General features: G+C 42.9%; 1 protein-coding gene and 1 long non-coding RNA gene across 2 annotated transcripts in view; one reads left to right on the forward strand and one right to left on the reverse strand.

Moving 5' to 3' along the window:
- Positions 1-19318, reverse strand: part of LOC139376638 (2-oxoglutarate and iron dependent oxygenase domain containing 3) — a 33045-nt gene extending 13727 nt beyond the window's left edge. Inside the window, exons 1-8 of the mRNA XM_071119448.1 lie at positions 18758-19318; positions 18116-18339; positions 17597-17672; positions 17445-17487; positions 14481-14545; positions 12936-12992; positions 8986-9139; positions 4134-4257 (exon numbers count right to left, since the gene is read on the reverse strand). Coding sequence (XP_070975549.1) covers positions 4134-4257; positions 8986-9139; positions 12936-12992; positions 14481-14545; positions 17445-17487; positions 17597-17672; positions 18116-18339; positions 18758-18825 — 811 coding nt within the window. The 5' untranslated portion in view covers positions 18826-19318. The remainder of the gene's footprint in view (positions 1-4133; positions 4258-8985; positions 9140-12935; positions 12993-14480; positions 14546-17444; positions 17488-17596; positions 17673-18115; positions 18340-18757) is intronic.
- On the forward strand, positions 19063-20702 carry LOC139376639 (uncharacterized). The gene is made up of 2 exons (XR_011627953.1): positions 19063-19416; positions 20293-20702. It is a non-coding gene; the product is annotated as an uncharacterized lncRNA (long non-coding RNA).
- The last annotated feature ends 2226 nt before the right edge of the window (positions 20703-22928 follow it).

Here is a 22928-nt window from a genome sequence, read left to right on the forward strand (position 1 = left end):
AGGGGGAGACACTCTAGACCCAAACTGTTACAGAATTATATCCATCCTACCCTGCCTTTCTAAGGTCTTAGAAAGCCAATTTAACAAACATTTAGAATCCCACCGTACCTTCTCCGCTATGCAATCTGGTTTCCGAGCTGGTCATGGGTGTACTTCAGCCATGCTCAATGCCCTAAACGATATCATAATCGCAATCGACCTGGCCAAGGCTTTCGACTCTGTCAATCACTGCATTCTTATCGGCAGACTCAACATACTTGGTTTCTCAAATGACTGCCTCGCCTGGTTCACCAACTACTTCTCAGATAGAGTTCAGTGTGTCAAATCGAAGGGCCTGTTGTCCGGACCTCTGGCAGTCTTTATGGGGGTGCCACAGTGTTCAATTCTCGGGCCGACTCTTTTCTCTGTATACATCAATGATGTCGCTCTTGCGGCTGGTGATTCTCTGATCCACCTCTACGCAGACGACACCATTCTGTATACTTCTGGCCCTTCTTTGAACATTGTGTTAACTAACCTCCAGATGAGCTTCAATGCCATACAATTCTTCCTTGGCCTCCAACTGCTCTTAAATGCAAGTAAAACTAAATGCATGCTTTTCAACTGATCGCTGCCCGCACTTGCCCGCCCGCCTAGCAACACTACTCTGGACAGTTCTGACTTAGAATATGTGGACAACTACAAATGCCTAGGTGTCTGGTTAGACTGGTTAGACTGGTTAGACTGTAAACTCTCCTGTAGGTGATCAGGCTGCTGTGTCATCAGCAAACTTAATGATGGTGTCGTGCCTGGCCGTGCAGTCATGAGTGAACAGGGAGTACAGGAGGGGGCTGAGCACGCACCCTTGAGGGGCCCATGTGTTGAGGATCAGCGTGGCGGATGTGTTGTTACCTATCCTTTCCACCTGGGGGTGGCGCGTCAGGAAGTCCAGGATCCAGTCTGGTTAGACTGTAAACTCTCCTTCCAGACTCACATTAAACATCTCCAATCCAAATGTTTTATCTAGAATCGGCTTCTTATTTCACAACAAAGCATCCTTCACTCATTATGCCAAACATACCCTCGTAAAACTGACTATCCTACCGATCCTTGACTTCGGCGATGTCATTTACAAAATAGCATCCAAAACTCTACTCAGCAAATTGGATGCAGTCTATCACAGTGCCATCCGTTTCGTCACCAAAGCCCCATATACTACCCACCACTGCGACCTGTATGCTCTCGTTGGCTGGCCCTCGCTTCATATTCGTCGCCAAACCCACTGGCTCCAGGTCATCTATAAGTCCTTGCTAGGTAAAGCCCCGCATTAGCTCACTGGTCTCCATAGCAGCACCCACCCGTAGCACGTGCTGCAGAAGGTACAGTATATTTCACTGGTCATCCGCAAAGCCAGTTTCCCCTTTGGCCGCCTTTCCTTCCAGTTCTCTGCTGCCAATGACTGGAATGAATTGCAAAAATCACTGAAGCTGGAGACTCTTAAGCATCAGCTATCAGAGCCACTTACAAATCATTGTACCTGTACATAGCCCATCTGTAAATAGCCCATCCAACTACCGCATCCCCATATTGTTACTTATTTATTTATATTTTTTTTTTTATATACACACACATATATACAAACACATAATTGATTTGTATTTGTTTTGCTCCTTTGCCCCCCAGTATCTCTACTTGCACATCATCTTCTGCACATCTATCACTCCAGTGTTAATTTGCGAAATTGTAATTATTTTGCCACTATGGCCCAATTATTGGCTTACCTCCCTAATCTTACCTCATTTGCACACACTGTATATAGTCTTTTCTATTGTGTTATTGACTGTATGTTTGTTTATTTCTTGTGATTGTTTATTCCATGTGTAACTGTGTTGTTGTTTGTGTCATACTGCTTTGCTTTATCTTGGCCTGGTGGCAGTTGTAAATGAGAACTTGTTCTCAACTGGCTTACCTGGTTAAATAAAGGTGAAATAAAATACAAATGTATTAATTAATGCATTTGAGACAATCAGTTGTGTGACAAGGTAGGGGTGGTATACAGAAGATGGTTTTTTACCAAATAGGGCTGTGTCCATATTATGGCAAGAACAGCTCAAATAGGCAAAGAGAAATGACAGTCCATCATTACTTTGAGACATGAAGGTCAGTCAATCCGGAACATTTCAAGAACTTTGAAAGTTTCAAGTGCAGTCGCAAAAAACATCAAGCACTATGATGAAACTGGCTCTCAGGAGGACCGTCACAGGAAAGGAAGACCCAGACTTAGCTCTGCTGCAGAGGATAAGTTCATTAGAGTTCCAGTCCTCAGAAATTGCAGCCTAAATAAAAGTAACATACACATCCACTGCTCAGAGGTGACTGTGAAATCAGACCTTCATGGTTGAATTGCTTCCAATGAACCACTACTAAAGGACACCAACAATATAGACTTTCTTGGGTCAAGACACATGAGCAATGGACATTAGACCGTTGGAAATCTGTCCTTTGGTCTGATAAGTCCATGTCTTCGAGAGACGCAGAGTAGGTGAAAGGATGATCTACGCATGTGTGGTTCCCACCGTGAAGCATGGAGGAGGAGGTGTGATGGTGTGGGGGTGCTTTGCTGGTGACACCGTCAGTGATGTATTTAGAATTCAAGGTACACTTACCAGCATGGCTACTACAGCATTCTGCAACGATACGCCATCCCATCTGGTTTGCACTTAGTGGGACTATCATTTTTCAACAGGACAATGACCCAACACACCTCCAGGCTGTGTAAGGGCTATTTGACCAAAAGGAGAGTGATGGAGTGCTAGTTCAGATGACCTGGCCTCCACAATCACCCGACATCAACTCAATTGAGATGGTTTGGGAAGAGTTGGACTGCAGAGTGAAGGAAAAGTAGCCAACAAGTGCTCAGCATATGTGGGAACTCCTTCAAGAGTGTTGGAAAAGCATTCCAGGAGAAGCTGGTTGAGAGAATGCCAACAGTGTGCAAAGTGGTCGTCATGGCTACTTTGAAGAATCTAAAATATATTGAAATTTGTTAAACACTTTTTTGGTTACAACGTGATTCCATATGTGTTATTTCATAGTTTTGATGTCTTCACTATTATTCTATAATGTAGAAATGGTAAAAATAAAGAAAAACCATTGAATGAGTAGGCATGTCCAAACATTTGACAGGTACTGTATATTCCCTATTTTAAAAATAAAGGGCTTCGGTCATGTGCCGAGAAGATTCACAGCAGTCCATCTTCAAAAGCCTTTACGGTCTTTCCTTTTTTTCTTCCCCATTCTTTCTCTCAGCAGTCCCATACAGTCATACGTGTCATTTGCATATCTTTGGTCATGTGTATTCTGAAGGTCTGTCAGATGAAACATTGAACTCACTGTCATGAGACCACAGAACTCAATTCCATGAGACGAGAAAGAAAAATACATAGTAGAAGAGAGAGAGAGAGAAGGCCACAAAATAGATAGTTTCTGAAACTACAAGAGGCGGATAAATCCATAGCCAGAGAGCCAGAACAGAGAAAAAGTGAGAAAGGGTGAGAGAAAGCAAGCCCAGAGTCTCATGTGGAGAGGACTGAGTATGGACATCATACACTTCCACTCAACCAGTGGTGTCAAACACAAGGCACAGAGAGATAATATGGAATCCCATCACGTTTCTCTTGAAACTAAACCGTTTACACATAATCACCATACTTTACAATTATCTAGAAATACATGCAGACTATTAATTACCAAGAGGATAAGAGTGAGAGCTAACATGATCAACAGTGTTACCTAATACAGCGACTGACAACAGCATTAGCCGAGGCCCCCCCAAGGACGATCACGGCTAATCCTGCAGCATTTACGGCCTTACTTCCACACAGTCACCCATTTACAGGGGATTAGAGCTCATTTAGACTACACATAAACACTACTTTAACCAGAAAGAGAGTGGACACTTAAAAAGCACTACTAACACTGCTAAACGCTGATTACAATGTACAGCCAAAAGCGATAGTAATAATGTTATAAATAATAATAATAATAATAATAATAATAATAATAATAATAATAAAGGGATAGATGAAATGAATAGCATTTACAAAGAGTTTTAAACTAGATTTTGAACTGTTTTACATTGTATGGAGACGTACCCGCTCGCGGTTCCACAGTGCGGTTGCCATTGGAGTCCATGAAGATGAACCTCCCTCCGGTGAAGTCTGTTCCGTAGTCAGAAAGGTAGAGCAGAGAGGTGTAGTCAAAGGATCCGTAGGTTACCTGTTATGTTGGTAAACACACAACAGGTTTTTAAATCTCTGCAGACAAACAATACACTCACTTGTTGGCAGTAATACCGAGTGGGATTCTTTTTTTGTTCATAACTATATGCCTTAATTTTCTTAGCACCAGATGATAATTTGGGAAGTTTTGTCTTATTCAAGTATTTTCATCAAAGAACATGTCACGAAAAGGAATAATGCCAGCAAGGGAGGTGTAGAAGCTAAAAATCAATACATCTAATTGGGTGATGTTTGATTAGGCTATATGAAAGATTAACTGTTGCGAGTTGTCATGTCAAGTCTACAATAGTGCTTGTTTAGCCAGGGGGTTTGATAAATAAGTTTAAAAAAGATTTAAAAAATAATAATAAATATATATCCTTTATGTATTAACTAGGTAAGTCAGTTAAGAACAAATTCTTATTTACAATGACGGCCTACCAGGGAACAGTGGGTTAACTGCCTTGTTCAGGGGCAGAATGACTGATTTTTACCTTGCCAGCTCGGGGATTCGATCCAGCAACCTTTTGGTTACTGTCCCAACGCTCTAACCACTAGGCTAACTGCCGCCCCGAAACACAAATAAAATATCTAAATCAAACCAAAATACATCAGGGACATAACTAAAATGTTCTTATTCAATTTGGGAACATACTCCCATAATAGTGTTTCAGTCCTCACTGGGTGAGCATGGCCATGGCAAGGTTATTTTGCACTGTTTTACATGGCAGTTTTTCCCCTTATATGCATTTAACAGTGGCACACTAGCGCTGCAAAACAATATATATAAAAATATAAAACTTTATTCGGATAGTTCATCTGTAGATTGTCATACTATCAACAAACCAGCAACTGCTTGCTAAGGTTACGGTTAGGTTTAGAATATGGGTTAGGCTAAGGGTTAGGGTTAAGTTAAGGGTTAGGATAAGGGATAGGGCTAGCAGAAATGTTACTGGTAGTCTGTAGAGCATCTACAGATGGACTACCCAAATAAAGTTACCAAAGAATCCTAGGGGAAACTGCATTAGTTTCCCACGTCTTCATGCCAGACATTATGCCGATTTGTCCTGGGCGGTACAGAGAACAGACACGTTGCAGCAGAGGCCAATTGTGTATGAAACCATCTCAGCAGTATGATTGATGGGGTGGAAACCAGCCCCAGACACTTAAAACAATTTACATTTAAATGGAGGGCCTGGTTGGGCCAATTAATCCTGGTGGATGGGGAAGGGGCAGGCTGGAGAGGACAGATGGGGGAGAGAGCTGGTGTTTTTGGATTACATTTTCCCAGCTGTCGAGGAACCGAGAGACAGAGGATAAGGTGACATTCATTTATATTGCGGAAGACTCAGAGGAGATATGATGAGCTTTTGGGGCACTGTAAAATAAATCATGATCAGAGATACCCAGAATATCTAATATGCGCACAGGCACAGGCAGAAGGCAAACACACACACACACACACACCCCCAATGGAGCATCAGCAAATGAACAATGCTCAAAGATACGAGAACACACACACCTCAGCGAACAGATAAGATTCCGACATATCCTTTGGGACCTTTGTCTGTAGTGTTCAATGTGTACAAACATCTCTTACAGTCCTATCAATTGAATAACCCAATTAATTTCAAAAAGTTTGCTTTGCCGAGGTCCACAGTCGAGACATCACAGGAAGATGGAATGGGAGGAATCATAGTCTGGTATGAAATAATCACTTAATTCTATTGCCCTTCTGGCTAAACAATAATGAGATATATTAATGTGTGATCAAAGCTGCATTCAATCTCACAGAAAATACGTAACTTTCAATTAACCATGAACTTACCCTCAAGACTATTTCAAATCACTTTTTGGAGAGAAAAAAATAAAGTTTTACTTGCCCCAAAGTACATTCAATAGGTTTTCCTGTTCCATACTGTACTTTTTATGGAGTCATTGATGTATAACTACTGTACAAAAGTTTCATACTTGAATATGAAATCTGTTTCATAAATATTAAAGGGGATATTTAAACACAGATGGGAGGAAGTGTATGCTTTACACGAGTCAGACTACAGTCAGAGGGTCAGAGGGTCTGCTGTACAGTGAAACAGGAGAAGGGGATATTCATTGCATTTTGGTAAGCTAGGAGGCTTCAAAACTTCTTGACTACACAACTAAAGTGAGGTGAGTAAGACCTTTAAAAACAGGTAAACATTCACAAGGCCGCAGGGCCAGACGGATTACCAGGACATGTACTCCGAGCATGCGCTGACCAACTGGCAAGTGTCTTCACTGACATTTTCAACCTCTCCCTGTCTGATTCTAACCAACATGTTTCATACAGACCACCATAGTCCCTGTGCCCAAGAACACTAAGGTAACCTGTCTAAATGACTACCATGAAATGCTTTGAAAGGATGGTCATGGCTCACATCAACACCATTATCCCAGAAACCCTAGACCCACTCCAACTTGCATACCGCAGTAACAGATCCACAAATGAGGCACTCTATTGCACTCCACACTGCCCTTTCCCACCCGGACAAAAGGAACACCTATGTGAGAATGCTATTCTTTGACTACAGCTCAGCATTCAACACCATAGTGCCCTCAAAGCTCATCACTAAGCTAAGGACCCTGGGACTAAACACCTCCCTCTTCAAATGGATCCTGGACTTCCTAACGGGCCGCCCCCAGGTGGAAAGGGTAGGTAACAACACATCCGCCACGCTGATCCTCAACACAGGGGCCCCTCAGGGGTGCGTGCTCAGCCCCCTCCTGTACTCCCTGTTCACTCATGACTGCACGGCCAGGCACGACACCATCATTAAGTTTGCCGATGACAACAGTGGTAGGCCTGATCACCGACAAGACAGCCGATAGGGAGGAGGTCAGAAACCTGGCCGTGTGGTGCAAGGACAACAACCTCTCCCTCAACATGATCAAGACAAAGGAGATGATTGTGAACTACAGGAAAAGGAGGACCAAGCATGCCCCCATTCTCATTGACAGGGCTGCAGTGGAGCAGGTTGAGAGCTTCAAGTTCCTTGGCGTTCACATCACCAGAAAACTAACATGGTCCAAGCACACCAAGACAGAAGTGAAGAGGGCACAACAAAACCTATTTCCCCTTAGGAGAATGGAAAGATTTGGCATGGGTCCTGAGATCCTCAAAAGGTTCTGCAGCTGGACCATCGACAGCATCCTGACTGGTTGCATCACTGCCTGGTATTGCAACTGCTTGGTTTCCGACCACAAGGCACTACAGAGAGGGTAGTGCGTATGGCCCAGTACATTACTGGGGCTAAGCTTCCTTCCATCCAGGACCTCTATACCAGGCGGTGTAAGAGGAAGGCCCTAAAAATTGTCAAAGACTCCAGCCACCCTAGTCATAGACTTTTCTCTCTGCTACCCCATGGCAAGCGGTACCGGAGTCAGTCTAGGTCCAAGAGGCTTTTAAACAGCTTCTAACCCATGGCAAGCGGTACCGGAGTCAGTCTAGGTCCAAGAGGCTTCTAAACAGCTTCTAACCCCAAGCCATAAGACTCCTGAAGATCTAATCAAATGGCTACCCAGACTATTTGCATTGCCACCCCCATCCTAACCGGTGCCCCAACACATTGATTCTGTCCCTGTACCCCCTTGTATATGGTCTCGCTATTGTTATTTTACTGTTACTCTTTAATTACTTGTTACTTAATTCTTATTTTTTAAATGCATTATTGGTAAAGGGCTTGTATGTAAGCATTTCACTGTAAAGTGTACCTGTTGTATTCGGCGCATGTGACATAACGTTTGATTTAATTTAAAGGTAATCTCGGTGCCCCTGTAAAATGTATCACACAGGATAATGCAGAAAGAGGCAAAGTTTAAACGTTTGTGTTTGTTTGTGTGTGTATACTCTGTGTATATGTACGGGATAATCAACGAGAGGCTATGCGTTCTATAGAAAAAAGTTAACGAGGTGGAAGGTATGTTCCGCGACGCGCTAGTGCAGTGGAACTGACCTTCCACCTAGTTGCATTATTTTCCAGAGAACGAATAGAGCCCCGAGTTGATTATCCCTTTTATGCTATGGCTATAATTTAACAGATTTGCCACTAGAAATGTGTTCATTTGCTGGTAGAAATGTGTTCAACATCCACTGAAGTAGCTAGGAAGTTTACTAGATAAATACAGTAGTTGCCGTGGTAACCACAAACATACTTGCTAGTTTAGCTAACCAAACCATCAGTCCTAGCTTGCTATTATGAAAATCGAATTCAACAATACCAATACTGTTTTCAATTTGACTGTTGCTTTCAAAAGCATCTGAAAACACAGCATGTAAAAATGAACTATAGCCATTGAATTCAACCGTGCAAATATACCATGCGTTATAGGGAAATAATGCACGCTCTAGAATGCCCTTCAAGCCAATCAGAAAGCAGTATTCAACACCATAGCATAAAACATATGACACCTTTCTTGATGTAATATTAGATGCTGACTGGCCGAAAGCCGTGGTATATCAGACCGTATACCACGGGCATGACAAAACATGTATTTTTATTTTTACTGCTCTAATTACGTTGGTAACCAGTTTATAATAGCAATAAGGCAGCTTGGGGGGGGGGTTGTGGTATATTGCTAATATACCACGGGTAAGGACTGTTTCCAGGCACTCCACGTTGTGTCGTGCATGAGGGGCCTTTTTGCTTAATTATATTATGGCACCTTATCTTTAATAAAATAATCTTACCTTGTCTATGTGAGGGTGCCAGTACTCATCATGCTGCGTCTTGGCCAGTGTGCTGTTGATGCGTGAGAAGAAGGTGGGCTTGGTGAGGTACAGAAGAGATGGGTCCAGGTCAAATGTCTCCGCGATCACTGCCTGAATACGACCACGCACCTCCCTGGAGGGTGGAAGTAATCAATCAACCAATTAAACAATTCATCAACCACTCCATTATTAATGAATGAAAATTGAGTCATACAGGGCATCTTACAATTGTACATAACATTAATTTGGGCCTGTAAATATAATTCACACAGAGAGAGAGACACACACACACACACACACACACAAAATATCAAATAGCGATTTTTTGGGGGGCCAGATATTGCGATTACGAAGTGAAAACTTGGTAATTCCATCAGACATGGTTAAAACATCTGTCAGGGTAGAGAACATCACTTCTAAAATTAGATTGTATGAATTATTACATACTGTGCTAACTGAATACAAAACCAAGTGAAAATCTTTTTCAAAATTGTTATATATATATATATATATATATATATATATATATATATATATATATATATATATATATATATATATATATATATATATATATATATATATATGATTATTACACCTACATATTAACAAGATCTTCAAAATATAGTGTGCTATAAACGCAACACCAATTAATTAACAACATTACTAGATCCTTTTTCCTATGTTACCATTATGAGTTGTTAAATAGCCTAAGTTAATTATGTATTCAGGCAGCCATGGACTGCAAATGGAATCGGAAGCTTATGATTGTGCAATTATGTATAGGTAGGTTCAACCCTTATTATAATTGAAATTAAAGTCAAAGTGCCTTAAAAACATGACATCTAGCCTACCGATTGCAAGGTGCAAACTGTTTCCAAAACATTGGAGTCTGGTCCAGTCAATCAACGCGTTTGCACCATTATCGTTATGCACACTTGCTGCTCCTCATTCAGGATTTGCACTAGTTACTACAGTCACAATTGGATATATCGTAAAAAATTAATGGTCGTCATTTAAAGTAAGGGTTAGGTATAAAGTAAGGAGTTAAGTTTAGGGTTAAGTTTAAAAATCACATTTTAAAGAAGATAAAATTGTAGAAATATGTGGGGTTTATGACTTTGTGTCTGTGGTAACTAGTGACGACCCTAGTTTCATCAGACCAGAGAATCCGGTGGCGCCGTTATGATGGTTATGTGCATAATGGTAGTACCGGCGTCTCCTGATAACAGAGGGAGGCTCAGTCTGTGGCCTTGTACGTGGGCCAAAGCTCATCCCTGCTGCCTGCTCCAAAGGGGGCTGGTAGTGGGTCGGAGCCCTTTTTGTCTTCTCTGATGACACGTGACACGTGAGCCAGAGATATGCGAGTCTGACATTACGCGCTTGAAAAGGGCCGATACACCTCTGGACAGAGAGCAACCTGAGAGATCATATGTTTGTCATGGAAAAGGGTCTCCTCCAACAGGAGCGTGGGGAATCGAGGTAAAACTGCACAGAGTCTGTTCCCCTATCTGCTCCCCCGCGTTGTGTCAAACACGGCGTCGCATCTGGGTCAGCTGGCGGCGTAGGGGTAGCTGGGACAGCAGGAGTGTTGGTTGGAGCCTGGCGCCGAGCTCGGTAATGGACTGTAGACCCTGGTCTCTGAGATGAGGATGACAAGATGGCCATCAATGCTGTAAGGCTGATGTCGCCAAGGGCAGATGTTTGGCCAGTTGCTTCCTCCCCTCCACCGATTTCCCAATGCGCTCCATCGCCTCCACCACAGCAGCTCCGAAAGGAGCCTTCTTGGAGATAGGTGCGGTGAGCAACTCGTTCCGCTCTAGCTCCTTCATGGCAGTGAGAGAGAGCCACAGGTGCCGGTGAGCCACAGGTGCCGCCCAGCACATATTGCAGAGACTTGAGTCAAATGAAGGACAGCGCCAGAAATCCAAGCCACTTAATCCACCTTCCCTGTGAGAGCATCCTTCCCCGTCAATGACTTGGACAGCAACGCTGCAAGGAGTGCCACATTGCCGGGCCTTTGGACTCGGTAGTGTGGGTTTTTATTATAGGGTCAGGAGCCCAGAACAAGATGAACATGGTGTCATTGAGCTTAGGAATCTCCATTGAGAGTGTCTGTTGGAGCGGACACTCTTGTGAATGGCAGGAACAATTACAAAAGGGCGTGTGGCGAAGCTATGACGTGTCCCTCTCCAGAAAACATATACCTCCTCTCTTCAGAATGCGCTCAGCCGTCTCACGTCAATTCTTGCCCATTCCTTTTTACATTGTGTGAATTGTTTGCCCTTTGATGGTTTCATTTTGTATGAATTCCACATTACATAGATCCCCAGTAGGCCTAGTAAATGTACCGTTAATCCCTCGTCATTTGGTTACGTAGCTTTCTGTTAATACATGTATTAATTACAGTCATTTTACCATTCTCGGAGTGGAAGAGTTGTTCGCGGAGTTCACTACCTGCTAAAATTGTGAGAAACAAGTTTTGGCTTGTTTCGTAACCATTACGAGTTGTCAATCTTTTCATTGTATTTTCTTTGGAGTGCTCCACGAGCAATGAGCATGTGTCTGGTTTCTCGGTCTTGAAAACGTTGAGGGAGCGCGTAGGCCTGAGCATGCATGGAAGTAGGCCTACCTACTGTGGCCCAAGTCCACAACTATTAAGCTGAGCTTCTGAGTCATTATTTCTTCCACTCAAACATTGTAAACGAAGTCTGTTTTTTTAACATCCATTGCAAATGATAGTTCCTCAGTATTTGAAAAATCTTTCCAACACTCCCGGCCTTGATAATCACCAAGCCTCTGTGTGAAATAACAAAATATCATGATCTGATGATCCCATCTATCCGGTGGAACGGTCATAAAAAAAAAAAAACAGCTGTCTGACAGGGAACCCTGACACGGAACACCGAGGGCCCGAACTCCCATCGTACTCATGACGACGTAGGGTGACTTGATATCCTACGACGGTTTCATCAACTTCTTTTCTTCTATGGCTCTACAGCATCAAGTCGCGCTAAAAATAACTGAGAGGCTGACTGAAGGGAAGTAGCCTCAATATACATAGAGTATATAAAACTTTAAGAACACCTGCTCTTCCATGACAGACTGACCAGATGAATCCAAGGGAAAGCTATGATTCCTTATTGGCGTCACTTGTTAAATTCACTTCAAATCAGTGTAGATGAGAGGTTAAAGAAGGATTTTTAAGCCTCGAGACAATTGAGGCATGGATTGTGTACATGTGCCATTCAGAGGGTGAATGGGCAAGACAAAATATTTTATTGTCTTTGAATGGGGTATGGTAGTAGGTGCCAGGCTCACTGGTTTGTGTCAAGAACTGCAACGCTGCTGGGCTGTTCACACTCAACAATTTCCTGTGTGTATCAAGAATGGTCCACCACCCAAAGGACATCCAACTAGCTTGAAAACTGTGGGAAGAATTGGAGTCAACATGGGCCAGCATCCCTGTGGAACGCTTTCGACACCTTTCAGAATCCATTGGGAATGCAACTCAGTATTAGGAAGGTGTTCCTAATGTTTGCTATACTCAGTGTATAGGGGCACATGTACTCTCATAGTCTGAAAGTGTGTGCATAATGACATTTTCTCAGGCGATGCTGCCTTGGCAGCACGGTAAACCAATAGGGGCGGAGCTCTACAATATAGAACTGAGCGCTCTAAGCAGGGACAGTTGTGATTAGCCAGTATGTGCATGCCATGCAGAGTGTGATTGGTCAGCTTCCTCTGTGAATGTAGAGAATGACTGAACGGCATCTAGCGCATCTCATTGGAAGAGGTACCATAGTGTAGTTTTTGTTGTATTAATGGAGTGTTAATGAAAGGAGAATATGGATATTGCACATGTCAATTTAGATCTGAAATTGACGAATCATGCAGCCCTAAAAACACGCACACAAGCACACACCTACCTGTAGAGTCGGAAGTCCTCTTCAGAGAATACATCTGTTATCTGCTCCCCAAAGTACCTGTCATCAGCCGCGCAGGCATAGAGAGCAGAACAGAACCGGGCCATTAGCATACATTACGGTCCAGCAACACACAGAGAGCACAGTACACTGCACAATTACCCAAGAGGCCATGACAGAGCAGCTTTCCAAAGAGGGCAGGATAAAGAAGCAGGCGGATTGCAGGAGATGCCACAGTTTCAGAAGACTGATGGAGCGAGTGAGTGAGATTAATGGTTCAGTTAGTAGTGAATGGGCTTTCTCTGTTCGGTTGGTTTTACACTCAACCAAACTAGGACAAAACTGACAGTGAAGTAATTACATTGGTAGAACTTCACATTTATTTAGCATTGTATCAAAATACCTTTATAGACGGTACATGGATCTGGTGAAGAGCTCAATGGAACTCAACCCAAAAATGTAAATGCCATGGAAACAGCAACGAATCTCCTCATTGCCCCCCCAGCAAAACTGTGCCCAAACATTTGGGCTACTGTTTAGTGTGAAATATACCTTGTTTTACCTCAACATATATGTAAGGCTTGTATGGATGTCAACCCCAACACATGATCATGTCATCGTCGCCAATCGGCTGCATTGCAGTTAAAAAACCACTTTGACAACCTCCACTGATTTCTGTACTCTAGCTATGCTACCAGCTTATAAGAAACGGGAGTTAGCATTTATCAGTCACTTCTTCTAAACCTGAAAAGTAACCACTTCTAAATGTTATGGAGCGAAAACAGCCAAATACTGTATATCCAAATTGGACTTTAGTGACCACATTGTGGGCCTGTTATAATACATCAATCACTACGGATTTTTACAAATATCCACTTTGTTCAATTAGATGTGTTGAATGTACGCCAATCCGGCGTCCTTCTTCTATTCCATTTACCTCTTTACCGCATATATACCAGTATGTGGATCCATACCGGTATACCCAGGGGTTCTGTGGTTGCCATGGCGCCATGAGGTCACCTGGGCAGAGAGCTCTGTAAATATTTCTGGAAAGATATGGACTGCGGTTTGAAGGAATGGCAGAGGCTCGCCAAATACGGGACTGTTCCAGACTACTGTCGAGGTGTGGTGGTCTTTTCTGGCACTTATACAGCCACCAAAGTATCAGCCAGGTGGGTGCTGCACTTTGATAGTGGATAATCCAGCGTGTCTATGGAGGAGGAGAAGGCATGCCTGATGAAGAGCTCTGGGCTTGTCTACTATCTGACTGACATTTCTCCCTGCCTGTCTGTATCATCGATACTCCCTCCGCTCAAGCTGCTGACTGCCTTTCCGAACTGCCTCACGACATCTGAAGCTGTGGAAGACGACCAACCATGAACTGCCAGATCTATACATTTGTTTCTGTTTTCAAAGTGACTTTGAAATTATTGTTTGTAATGAAAAGTGCTATTTCATTAGGATCATTATTATGAATTTTAAAAGGGAAAAAGACACGGGATCAGAGAGATAGCGAAAGGAGAGAGAGAACTGTTCACCCCTCCTCACCTGTAGATGTTGACAAACTGCTTCCCCATCGACAGAGCCCCAGAGTGCAGGTCCAGGATGGAAGCCTAGAGAGGACAAAAAAAAAATGAGAATAAGCAAATTATTAGAACTTATTTCAGTCTACTTCTCTGCCCTTCATTTGTTATTGTTGTTTATTGGTTTATTCGGTTCCCCGTTAGCTTTTGCAGAAGCTATTCTTCCTGAGGACCCCAACAAGCCCGCGCACTTCCCCCAGTTCTCTTACTCCGCCAGCATACGAGAGTGACAGTCTCCACCATACACACACTGGAGAGACACATACCGCATCAGCTCACACACTCGCGTATAAAAAAACACAAAACATGACAAGCAACAACACACTGATAGACAAGGACAGTCAGACAAGGACAGTCACACTACATTAAAATACAATGAGATACATATATAAAAACAACAACCAAAAAAATGTCATGGACCTGGCAGGAACTGTGAGGAGCCTCTATATAATACTGTGAGTTGCAGTAAATTCGTTTTTGGACTTGGGGAGTGTGAAGAGACCCCTGGTGGCATGTCATGAGGGGTATGTCTGGGTGTCTGAGCTGAATGTTATTTGATTATGCACACAATCTGGAACTTTCATTACAGTAAAAATGTCATCATAAAAACTAGGAGAAGAAGTTCATTTCTCATCAACCTTCAACCAGGAAAGACTGGCATGCATGTTGCTGATGTTAGTTCTGCATGTGCAGTTAAAGGTAAGATGTGCTACTCTGTTTTGAGCCAGCTGCAGCTTTGCTAGGTCTTTCTTTGCTGCACTTGACCATGTTACTGGACAGTAATAAAGATGGAACAAGACCAGATCCTGAACAACTAGTACAGTAGATGTGTCAAAAAAAGCAGAACATATTTTTATAATATACATACCGCTCCCCATCCTCACAACAGCTTTGTCAATAGGACTTGCCCATGATAATTGACCATCCATTGTTATACCTAGGAGTTCAGCTTCCTCAACTTGCTCAATGTTCACACCCTTTATGTACAACTCCAGTTGACGTTTAGGTCTTTAGAGAATGTTTTGAACCAAATACAATGCTATTAGTAGATGTGTTTAAGACCAGTTTATTATTAATCACCCATTCTGATTGAACTGTAACTCCCTATTTAGAATTTCAGTGAGCTCACTGACTTTGGGTGGTGACATGTAGTGTGGAATTATCTGCATACGTAGTCGTTCTAATTTTGTGTAAGACCAGTGGCAAAGCATTTGTAACAATAGAGAAGAGTAAACGGCCCAAGGACACTGCCCTGGGGGACACCGCACTGTACACATCGGATGTTAAAGAAGCTTCCACTGAATAACACTCTCTGGGTTCTATTGGATAAATAACTCTCCAACCATGTGATGGCAGATGATGTAAAGCCATAGCAAGGGAGTTTCTTCAATAACAATTTATGATTAATAACATCAAAGGCTATACTGAAATCTAACAATTACAACTCCAACTGTCATCTTATTATCCATTTATTTTAACCAATCATCTGTCTTCGGAATCAGTGCAGTACAAGTTGAGTGCCCTTCACTATATGCATGCTGAAAGTCAGTAGTTTTTTTTATACTGTTATTTTACCAGGTAAGTTGACTGAGAACACATTCTCATTTACAGCAACGACCTGGGGAATAGTTAGCGGGGAGAAGAGGGGGATGAATGAGCCAATTGTAAGCTGGGGATGATTAGGTGGCCATGATAGTTTGAGGGCCAGATTGGGAATTTAGCCAGGACACCGGGGTTAACACCCCTACTCTTACGATAAGTGCCATGGGATCTTTAATGACCTCAGAGAGTCAGGACACCCGTTTAACGTCCCATCCGAAAGACGGCACCCTACACAGAGTAGTGTCCCCAATCACTGCCCTGGGGAATTTGAATATTTTTTTAGACCAGAGGAAAGAGTGCCTCCTACTGGCCCTCCAACACCACTTCCAACAGCATCTGGTCTCCCATCCAGGGACCAACCCTGCTTAGCTTCAGAAACAAGCCAGCCGTGGGATACAGCAGCATACCATCCTGGCATTGTATTTGGTCAAACACAATTCTCCCAGCAAACTGATTGGGTGGCTGTTAGAGACAGCAAAGGGTGCTTTACTATTTTTAGGCAGTGGAATTACCTTAGCTTCCTTCCACGCCTGTCAACACACACATTCCTTTAGGCTTTGGTTAAAGATTTAGCAAATAGGGGTGGCAATAGTCTGCTACCATTCTTAATACTTTCCCATCAAGGCTGTCTATACCTGCTGGCCTATCATTATTGATGGGTAACAATAGTTCTTCCACCTCTCCCGCACAAACTTGACCAGATTGAAAACAGCAATCCTTTTCTTTCATATTAGATCTTACATACAAAAATATGATGTTTCACCGTTGTCATTTCACTTCTGAGTTTGCTTGGAAATATCAAAAGGTTTTGTTAGGCTAGACTTTTAGGGTATGGCAGTATCCCAGGACAGATAGTAGCAGTCCCAGCAACTGAGGCTAACCACATCGCGGGATACAAATTAAACAGTTGTGTCAGCTACCCAGGGATACTCTGCTCTCTCTTAGCCAGTAAATAAATAATGTTAATTTTTTCAGATGTCCCCTGTTTCTTCCACTACAGTATCTTAACAGGCCATAAACAATCATTTATTATGGCTGTGGACCCGATCTACAGGAAGTGGAGGGAAGACTCAATGGTGAGGGGTCAACTAAACAGCCATGGACGATAGCATTACACACTAATAACTGTATCAGCCTGTCTGAACTTAACTTTGGATGTTGTACCCATAGAATTAGGAATTAGAATTTAATAAGATATCTGTGTTGTACCACCCTGACCTCTAGTGGAGACAGAGGGAAGCTACAACTGAAATCTGAGCAACAGTCTTCATGCTAGCTTTAGGTCCTGTTTAAGTTCAAATATGCATTACTAAAAGTAGATACTCACCCCTCCATCTGAACCAGCTAGGGCCAGACCCCTCTCTGCCAACCTGCAGGAGTAGAGAAATAAGTTACAGAGAAATGGAAAGAGGGGGGGGGGGGGGGGGGGGGGGGGTAGGAGCTAGAGACAGAGACGAAAGATAGTATAGAATCCCTCACCGCCTGAGGGCCATGGCCTCCTCCCTGGTCACCGAGTTGTCTGTGACGGCTCGGCCACATGTTTTGGGAGTGCATCCTGGGGGAAAAAAAGAGTCTCTCACATCATCTGCAACATCACAGTAGAAACTTCAGCCTACCTCCTGCCTACTTCCTGGATCATGTCCTATACTGTATTTAAATGGGATTCAAGATTAAAATGTACTTTGACCCAATGGCTTTTATAAAGGTTTCCAATTACAAAAAAGCAATCTAAAACATTCATGAAAGGCATCAGGTAAAAGTAAACTAATCCACGAATACAAATATAATATTAAAATGACCATGTTCTCATGAATTTCATTATATAATCTTAAAAACACATTCAAAAACAGTATGGGACATGATCCAGGAAGTATGCGGGAGTTTCACAGGGTATTCCCCAACTAGGGAAAGGAAGTGTGCAGGCTTTTATTCTAACCGTGCACTAACGCATCTAATTCAACTAAATACAAATACAAATATGTGTTGTTTTAAACCCACCTGGGTAGCGTTTGTAGTTCTCATAGTCCTCTGAACAATCCACAGTGTAGACCCTGGTCTGAGCAACCACCTCAGCCTGTCTGACCAGGGTCTCTGTGGTGTAAGGGTCCCCTGAGGCCAGGTAGAGCCAGGTGAGGGTTCCTACCACAGCCAGGGCCACCACCACTACGAGCAGAGAGCCACGGGACACCCGCCATGCAGACGCCTGCCTCAGAGCATTACCCCTGGGAGAGGACAGGAGAGAGGAAGTTTGGTTTGATTGTCCTGCAGTGAAAGGAGAACAGAAAAAAAGACTTCCCTCTTCCACCCACTATCACACATATATAGGTCTGCCGAACGAATAGCCAATAAAACTAATTTTACCTCGGTGCCGAACGGAACCAAAACCTACTGGCTCTCTAGGAAGTTGGGTAAACAATATAGTACTTTCCTGGGGATATTTTGTCTCAAATTTAGAACCTACCGCACAGACAACCGGTAGAGTAAATTCAAATGTAATTTTATTCAATATTCTGGTGTGTAAGGAACATTTACACGATTTTGCACTCCAATGAGTCAGGATGTGTATATATACCAATTAATTGTGTATTACACAGCCTGTTTAATCAGACTAGCACTGGCCATGCATGTCGTTGACGTTACCTTTTGATCTTTTTCTCAATCCCGTTGGCGTCTGGGACTTTTGGATTTCCTCGCCGTTGTATCGTCATTGTATAATGCAAAGCCTTTTTCAGTGGACATTCATAAAGCTGTATAGCTAGCTACTTCTTTTCATGCAGAAATAGTAGAGGATTTCAGATTACCACTACTCGGCATTGCTTCCTGGTCAATGCGTAACAGTCCATCTGGTTGGCTCCTGAAGAATGAAACCTGCGTTTTAATTGGACCACATCACGAAAGTCTATTGCTCTGCAGGCCAAGTCAAAGTCAATCAACTGACTATCAGCACCTCAATCTGTTTACATTGATGGGTGTGTAGTCGCTGGTGCGATGTAGCCTGGGTGCGTTCATCGTTTGCTATGTTGCGCGACGGTTTGTACTGAACAACACGTTTCCCCAAAACGGTGCACACTCTTCAACAACTTTTGAGGACGTTTGCTCCCGTTTCGTGGGTGTGGTCAAATACGAACTATTATATTGACAAGATAGTCGAGTGACCGCTCTAACAATGCAAATACATGTCCTCAAAGATGGAAGGCAGGCGGGAGGAGAAAAGATCAGGTGGGACCATTCTAGCCAATGAGAGGGCAGATACCACGGACGCAAGACTGCTCAGAATTTTAATTTGATGGCAGATCAAGGTACTGTAAGCATTACTTCAAGAACACGATCCCCCATGATAGAGAATCGAACCCAGTCATGGTACCAGTAGTTGCATATTTTCCACCATATGTATATCATTGAACTGATGACTTTAAAATAACACACAGACGAAGTTAAAAGCATAATTAAGTTGCTAATGGAAGCCTGCAGTACCTCGGTCGGCCTTCAATTTGAGATACTCAATGAGAGGGAGTGGCACCGCTATGTTCTGACTGGGTCAGAGATGGTAATGGAGAAGAAATTGAAGGAAGTATGGAGCATAGCGGTAAAAAAAATAAAGTGGGGAGTAGGAAAAAGAAAGGGAGTAGGGGTTTGAAGGGGAGCGAGAAGCCTATGGAGGCAGAGATTAAGAAAAAAGGAAGTTTGAGGAGAGCAATATAGTTGAGGTAGAGAGTGCCAAAGAAGGAAAAGATCAATCGCGAGAGGAGCATGGGATGAGGAAGATCATAAAGTGATTCTGAAGTTTAGGGAGAACGGGAGAGTTTGGGTGATGAGGCTGATAAGGTTAACGGCTGTGATCAAATATTTGATTGGGGGAGTTGTCAATGCTAAAGTGTTAAGAGATGGGAGCTTGTTGGTGTTCTGTAAGCAGGGTTGGGTAGGTTAATTTCTAAATGTTAGTTACCTGTCAAATTGTAGTCAGTAATGTAACTTTTACCCAAACTCAGTAATGTAATCTGATTACATTATGTTACTTTTAGATTACTTTCCCCTTAAGATGCATTAGAAGAAGACACAAATGTATGTTCCCAATTGAATGACATCTATTGCAGGATAAATCAATGTTAAAGTTTACATAGCTGGCCATATATGGATGTTTGCGCTTAGTGGGACTATCATTTGTTTTTCAACAGGACAATGTCCCAACACAACTCTAGGCTGTGTAAGGGCTATTTTAACAAGAAGGAGAGTGATGGAGTGCTGCATCAGATGATCTGGCCTCCACAATCACCTGACCTCAACCCGATTGAGAAGGTTTGGGAGGAGTTGGACCGCAGAGTGAAGGAAAGCAGCCCACAAGTGCTCAGCATATGTTGGAACTCCTTCAAGACTGTTGGATAAGCATTCCAGGTGAAGCTGGTTGAGAGAATGCCGAGAGTATGCAAAGCTGTCATCAAGGCAAAGGGTGGCTACTTTGAAGAATCTAAAATCTATTATGATTATTTTAAAAAATTTTTTGGTTACTACATGATTCCATGTATTATTTCATAGTGTTGATGTCTTCACTATTATTATACAATGTAAAAATAAAAACTAGAATGAGTAGGTGGGTCCAAAAGTTTGACTGGTACTGTGTGTGTGTGTGTGTGTGTGTATATATATATATATATATATCTATATATATATATATATAAATGGATGTAGCAACTACGGATTGCCCCTTTTAAGTCTATGAAAGGTGTGTGAGTTTGAGCATATGTCCATTAGGCCTATGGCTTTTTTTTATCAGCATGAATTAGATTGAGCAATAAAGGGCCCACTTTTATTCCATAGGCTGTCCACTGGTTTCAAAAACAAAGATTGGTTGCCGACAGCAGTCGCACCATTGGAAGACATAGCTTGGTCTGTAGCCTACGAAACCTATTCGTGATCTTTTCCCGCGATCAATCAAACACATTTGGTGTGTCATCATAGTGATCTCTGACTTGTGGTCAGACTCACTCAGGTGGAACAAACTTAAACTTGTGCATTTTTTTCAATGCTGATTTGAATGCCATTGAGAAAAGAGTGTAAAATATTTTTGGGGCTTGAAGCAAATAGGCAAGTGTAAGGTGGTGTCGAGCAGCTGGACTGATCAAGCAGGGAAGACGTGGATTAAAGGGGTGACAACAGGAGTGCCTCTGAGTGTTAGCATTAAAGAGGTAAGCGACATCTTGAGTGGAGGCGTTCTAGTGAATGTTCAAAGGTCGCAAGCAACAAGGGGTGGAGTTAGGGTAGATAGTCCATCTATTCTGTTACATTTCAAGGACAGGGTACTGCCAAATAACGTAGCCATAGGATATATAAGTTATGTGAGGATTTACGTACCAAAGCCTTTAAGATGATATAACTGCCAGATGTTAGGGCATGTTGCAACAGCCTGTAAAGAGAAAAAAGTGTGGAGGGGAGCATGAGAATGGGCAGTGTGGGGATGGTGTACAACCAACATGCTACAGCTGAGTTTATCATACAGGAATATTTAGTGGTTTGTAGGGACATATATGGAGGGAGGGGGGGGGCACCCTCATAAAGCAAGGACTTCCTTACAGGATGCTAGGCAAAGGTATTGAAAGGTATTGAATGTGGTATGTGGTGTTGTGAGGAGGGGTGCTAGTGGTAGTGAACTACTATAATCCAGGTCAGATATTGGACCTGGAAGTGCTGGAGAGGGTGGAGGGCCAGGATAGAAGTAGGGTAATGTTGTGTGGGGAGTAGGCAGGTAGGTGTTTGGAAGGGCAAAGTGGGATCCGTTTCAGGTGCGGAGTGAGCAGGTGATGGCTCGGGTGAATATGAAAGGGGATGTGGATAGTATGAATAACTGGGTGAGTTAGAGGGGCAGCTACTGAGGCTATACCTAAGAGTTCAGGGAGGAGAAGGAGGAAAGCAGTCCCATGGTGGACGGAGGAGTGTGGGGCTATGTTGAGGAGTAGTAACAGGGCATTTAGAGTACTGCAAAGCACGCACAACTTCCAACACCTGATTCAGTATAAGCAGGCCCTGGTGAGGAGAACTATCCGTCAGGCAAAGAGGCCATGTTGGCGTCGGTTCTGTGACGCCATTGGGAGGGCGTCAATTGTGGGAGAAGTGTGGGGGATGAGTGGGGTCAGAAGGGAGTGGGATTATCCAGTGTTGACGAGTGGGGAGGAGGTGGCAGTAACAGATAAGGCAGAGATGAAGGCCAAGGCATTTGTCCAAGTGCATACTGTAGCTCTGCAAATTTGTCAGAGGAGGGGCAGAGAGAAAACGAGAGAGGAACACCATGGAGTGCTGGATAGGAGGGAGGATGTAAATGATATGTTGAATGCACCATTTACCATGGCAGAGATGAAAAGGGCAATAGGTAAGTCTCGGTTAACTTCACTTGGGAAAGATGAGGTGTGCTATGTTATGTTGGCCCATCTTAGTGATGAGGCACTGGGTAAAGTATTGGTGTTGTACAACAGAGTGTGGGAGGAGGGGAAACCCATAGGCAGCTGGAAGGAGGCAGTAGTGGTACCAATCTGGAAGCCAGGGAGGACCCAACGAGGCCAACAAGCTAACGGCCAATAGATTTAACATCACATGTACAGTACATTTGGAAAGTATTCAGAGACCTTGACTTTTTCTACATTTTTTTTTACGTTACAGCCTTATTCTAAAATTAATTTAATAGTTTTTTGTCCCTTATCTACACACAATACTCCATAATGACAAAGCAAAAACAGGTTTTTAGAAATAAAAAATGGAAATATCTAATTTCCATAAGTATTCAGACACTTTATTCAGTACTTTGTTGAAGTACAGCCTCGAG

The sequence above is a fragment of the Oncorhynchus clarkii genome, chromosome 20, assembly GCF_045791955.1.
Source record: "Oncorhynchus clarkii lewisi isolate Uvic-CL-2024 chromosome 20, UVic_Ocla_1.0, whole genome shotgun sequence".
Classification (NCBI taxonomy): Eukaryota; Metazoa; Chordata; class Actinopteri; order Salmoniformes; family Salmonidae; genus Oncorhynchus; species Oncorhynchus clarkii.